At 40.1% G+C, this 4,608-nt stretch overlaps 1 protein-coding gene across 1 annotated transcript; it reads left to right on the forward strand.

Moving 5' to 3' along the window:
- Positions 1–1,226: 1,226 nt before the first annotated feature.
- Positions 1,227–3,377, forward strand: LOC133868888 (disease resistance RPP13-like protein 4). The gene has a single exon (XM_062305892.1). It carries the CDS (start codon positions 1,227–1,229, stop codon positions 3,375–3,377), a length of 2,151 nt encoding a protein of 716 aa, XP_062161876.1.
- The last annotated feature ends 1,231 nt before the right edge of the window (positions 3,378–4,608 follow it).

Consider the following 4,608-nt stretch of genomic DNA (forward strand, 5'->3'; position numbering starts at 1 on the left):
CTGGTGTGACGGTCTTTATTTATAGGCCGGACCTTCTTGACACCTAGTTGGATTAGGAGTTTGAGTCCTAGCCTGGTTGAACTTTAACCATATCTTCAGGGAATTCGAGTAGGAGTGTGAAGTTCGTAGTTGATTGCGTTTGTACTTCTTTAAACTTGATTCCGTGTCAATAACCATTTTATCCCATAAATTATGGATCTGTAGTTTATCCCTGATCTTCTGGGATTCTATCCTTATCGCACTCTAAGACGAGTGTGGCGCATGGCACCTTTTAGAAGACTGTAGCACATTTCAGCCAACCTCCGAGGTGATGATATCCGAGATGTGTTCGCTCCGACCTGGAGATCTCGGGATATATCCGCACCATAACGGGGTTGTGTAAGTCCGAGATGTTTATACTCCGAGATGTTGACACATCCAATAGATATCACCCCGAGGAGATATCACACCGACTCGATATCATACCGAGGCGTTATTACTCCGAGACACAAATATCCGAGATATGTTCGCTCCGTTTTGGCTGGGAGATCCCGGGATATTTTATATACCGTAATCTGGAATGTTAAGACCGAGACATCGCCATATCTCCGAGATGTCTTTAGACCTAGACGACCTTTTCTTTGCTGTGCGGAACTGTGCGGAACAAATGTCCGAGACATAACTCCGAGATGTCATTGGATCTACGTGTCTCTAGGGTTGATTTTATCCCTAACAATAGTGATGAAAAAAAAATATTATATTTTCATTAATTTATTCAGTTGTGACAGTGTTATTGATTCTGCCAATTGTAAGAGCTGCAACTTAAAGAGTTCGGTTGGAAAATTAGTAGATGAATGATTGTTTTGTTAGGTCTGTTGAGAAGGATGAAGAAATTATGCTAGCTGGGATTTCAAAATATTAAAAAAAGGAAAAAAAAAAAAAAAAAAAAAAAGAGAAAGAATTGTGGACGGCAGTGATTAATTGTCAACTTTACATAAGGTTCGTGGAAAGTATACAAATAATACTTTATACTTTTCTTCATACCATATAATCATTTTGTTTGACTGTCACAATTTTGCAGTCAAATAAAGGCTGCTGCCTGCCTCATTGTTCTTTTCAATCTTTACTGTCAAGTGAAGGCTCTTGGTCCACTGTTCTCTTTATTTGGTTGTACCGTTCCATTGTTTCTTGTCAATCAGAGCTAATTATCTCAATATTTTGTTCATTCCTTGTCGTTAACGTCCACCATGTTGAGACAAACCTCTCCAACTTCTTCTGAGCGTTATGTATCTCTGGATCTTCTTTCATACTTGGAATCTGGGCAGACCATGCCGTTTCATATATTTGCCGACGTGGTCATGCCGGATTTTCGACACCATTTATCCAAATTCCAACCTTACTCGGAGCGTGATCGTTTACATGGAATGTTTGGGGAAATCGGGAAAGATCTCTATTACATCAAAGAGGCCTGTGGGAAAGTAAAGCAATGGGAAGACCTGGTCAACAACGAGATCAAAGAGTTGATTATCCAGTGCTTTGACGATGCCTTCAAAGATGGAACAGAAGCACTTGAAACTCCCCGCAGAACCAACTTCCTTCAAGATAAGCTTGAAAAAACCCAGAATGTCGTTTCAAAGTTAAGGACCCAAATCTTTTCACTCCCAGAACTCTCTTCAGTTAATTTAGATTCTGGAAGCTTCAAACGTTCCAGCTTTTCTATGAGGGACGATCGGCCGGTCGAGCAGCGAGACCAAAACATGATTCAATTTCAGGCGGTCTACAACCGTCTAAAGCCTGGACCAAAGAAGTGTTTGCTATGTTTCTCAGTCTTCCCTGAAAACGCTGTGATAAAGAAGAAAGTATTGGTCCACTGGTGGGTCGGCGAGGGATTTATAGACTCCCCGAGTAGTGAAGGGAAGACCGCGGAGGAGACTGGGAACGAGTTTTTTAGAGATTTTATCTCCAAAGGCATCATTGAGCCCGTCAACAAAAAAAAGCGCAGACCAAGCTCAGAGAATTGCAAGATGGAGCCGTCAATTCGCGATGCTGTAATTGAGCTAGCGAAGGCAGATAGGTTCTTCTGTTTCGATACAGAGGGAAATCCAACCGCAAATTTCTGCGGCAGTGGGAGGGCGTGCCTGGTAAAAACTGAAAAAGGGTCTTCGCTTCGGCAGTTCAATTACAGTTTCCATTTGAAGAAGGACGAGGTTCACACTTTGTTTAATGTAAACGAGTCTCATCTTGATTTCAAAGTGGACTTTTTCTTAAAGATGAAGTGCGTGAAAGTTCTTCAACTGGGTAGGTGGGAGGCCTCCGCCAAGCAGCTTGTGGAAGTAGAGGATGCTGGGTTCTTGAAAGGTTTGAAGAACATGAAAGATCTTAGGTATTTTAGCCTTAGGGGGATCTCTAGAATCACGGAGATTCCAGATTCAATTTGCAGACTCAGCAATCTAAGGATCCTGAACCTCAATGGTTGTCAAAATTTGGAGAAGCTTCCTGATGGCATTGGCTCGCTCAAAATGCTGACACACTTGGACATGTCCGAGTGTTACTTGATTAGCCACATGCCCAAAGGACTTGCTTTGCTCTCACAACTACAAGTTCTTAAAGGATTTGTGATTCGTAAACCAAGGCGCGGAGGCCATTACTGCAAGCTGGTTGATTTGGCGAAACTAGAAAATTTGAGGAAGTTGGGCATACATGTAGACAGAACGCATGCTGAATCGGAGGAAGAGCTGCGTTCTTTACGAGAATTCAGAAGTCTCCGATCGTTGTCCGTGGCATGGTCACAAATTTACAAGTCATCCACTCCCAGAAACGAGGCTACAATCCAAAGGATCGTTAGCCTGAAGCCAAAACTTATCAAGAAGATAAGTTCATTGAGAAGTACACCTGATCCCACGACGCCGGCATCTACATCACCCCGTCCCCTTGCTTCTTTAGCGAAATTGGGCCTCCAGTATTTCCCGGGTCCTAAGATGCCTGATTGGCTCGGGCGCTTAGACCTGCAAAACCTGAAGAAACTTTATGTAAGGGGAGGAAACCTCTCAGACCTGCGCTCAGAGGTGTATCACCCAGAGACCATTGAAGCTCTACGCTTGAAGTACTTGCCTGAACTTCAGATGAATTGGAGAGGACTGCAAGCATTGTTTCCAAAATTGACTTACTTGGAGAAAGTCGAATGTCCTAAACTCAGTCGCTTCCCATGTGATGAAAATGGAGAGTGGATAAGTGAAGCAGATGAAGTTAGAGGTAATTCAGACAATGTCACTTTGGCTACAATTTCAGAGAATGTTTCAGATCAGAAGAAAGCGCATACCTCCGAGTCTATCAACACGTTCGAATTCAAGTCTCACAATCTGAGAGTTATCAAGAGAAGTTCAAGTTCAAAAGTATGATAATGGAGTACTTGGATAATATTGATAGATTCTGTTTCATTTGCTTCTCAATTTATTCAGTTCAGTAGATATCTGATGTACACTTTCATGTATATCAATAGATTTAATTAAACTTCGTATCAGTTATAGTAGAACTCAATCTCTGTGATCAAATTCTCTATAAATCTCGAGAATTAAGCTCAAATTGTACAAGGCCAAGCAAAAATGTAGCGACACTCTTTTGCATTGTAGACTGTAACCATGGATCCTAGTTTTATCGTTCTTAGGACAAAAGTTTGAATTTTGCTTGGCCTTAGAAAATCCCAAACCATTTTAGTTTCACTCATCTCTTTCTTTTCCATACAAAAATGATTTTTCAGTCCAGCAATTTGAAAGGAAAATTTCTTTCTCAACCTGATCAACTTTAACATTGTTAAACCACCAATTATTCCAAAAGCTTTATTAGAATACTTCAACATTTCCTCTAACGTGTGGGTTTAAATTACCTTTTAATAGGTGAAACCCAAAATATAATTGAAATGGGATGAATGACATAGTCAATGTTCAAACTCAGGACCTTTGACTTTGATACCATGTTAAACCATCACTTATTCCAAAATGTTAAACTGGTGATAGGAAGATGTAAATTTAATCCTTTAATTAATACTTTAACGAGCATTAACCAATCTTTAACAGGCGAGAAATTTGGTAATGGGCCTCAGCCATTTACTTCTTAAAACCCAATGCTGTCAGGCCCAGACCATTTAGACTATTTGGCTCATAGTCTTTCTTTTCCAAAGATAGGATGGCAGTGTAGCGTGGCCCACTGTTGCCAATAGTCGGCTCCATCCAAGTAATCATGAGGCAGGCTGCAACCCAAAAAAAAAGGGCCCAAAAGAAAGGGTATCAAGGTTTTTGACGACCAAAACACTAGAATTACATGTACAATGCCATTTCACATCAATTTTTGCCCTGATCTTCATATGTCATTGTGAAGAAAACCAATTTGACGTTTTAAAACAAAAATTTTGCAAGTAAAGTGGGGTAAAATGTAAGCAAAAATTATGTCATTCAAATCTAGTATACTAGACCTTTGTTCTCCACCCTTTCGTGTCCCAATTTCTTTCTCTAAATTTCCAGGAAACTAAAATAGTCATTTCTTTTTCTTTTTTTATGCTAAATGTGTTAAATCATATGTAATTCTAAAACTTTAAGCCAGTAAGAACGAATAAATTTAATTATTTAATTAATA

Source organism: Alnus glutinosa, chromosome 5, assembly GCF_958979055.1.
Source record: "Alnus glutinosa chromosome 5, dhAlnGlut1.1, whole genome shotgun sequence".
Lineage (NCBI taxonomy): Eukaryota > Viridiplantae > Streptophyta > Magnoliopsida > Fagales > Betulaceae > Alnus > Alnus glutinosa.

Bases quoted from the DNA above. Each gene is read 5' to 3' on its own strand.
- LOC133868888 (XM_062305892.1), top strand. From the start codon at position 1,227: ATGTTGAGACAAACCTCTCCAACTTCTTCTGAGCGTTATGTATCTCTG.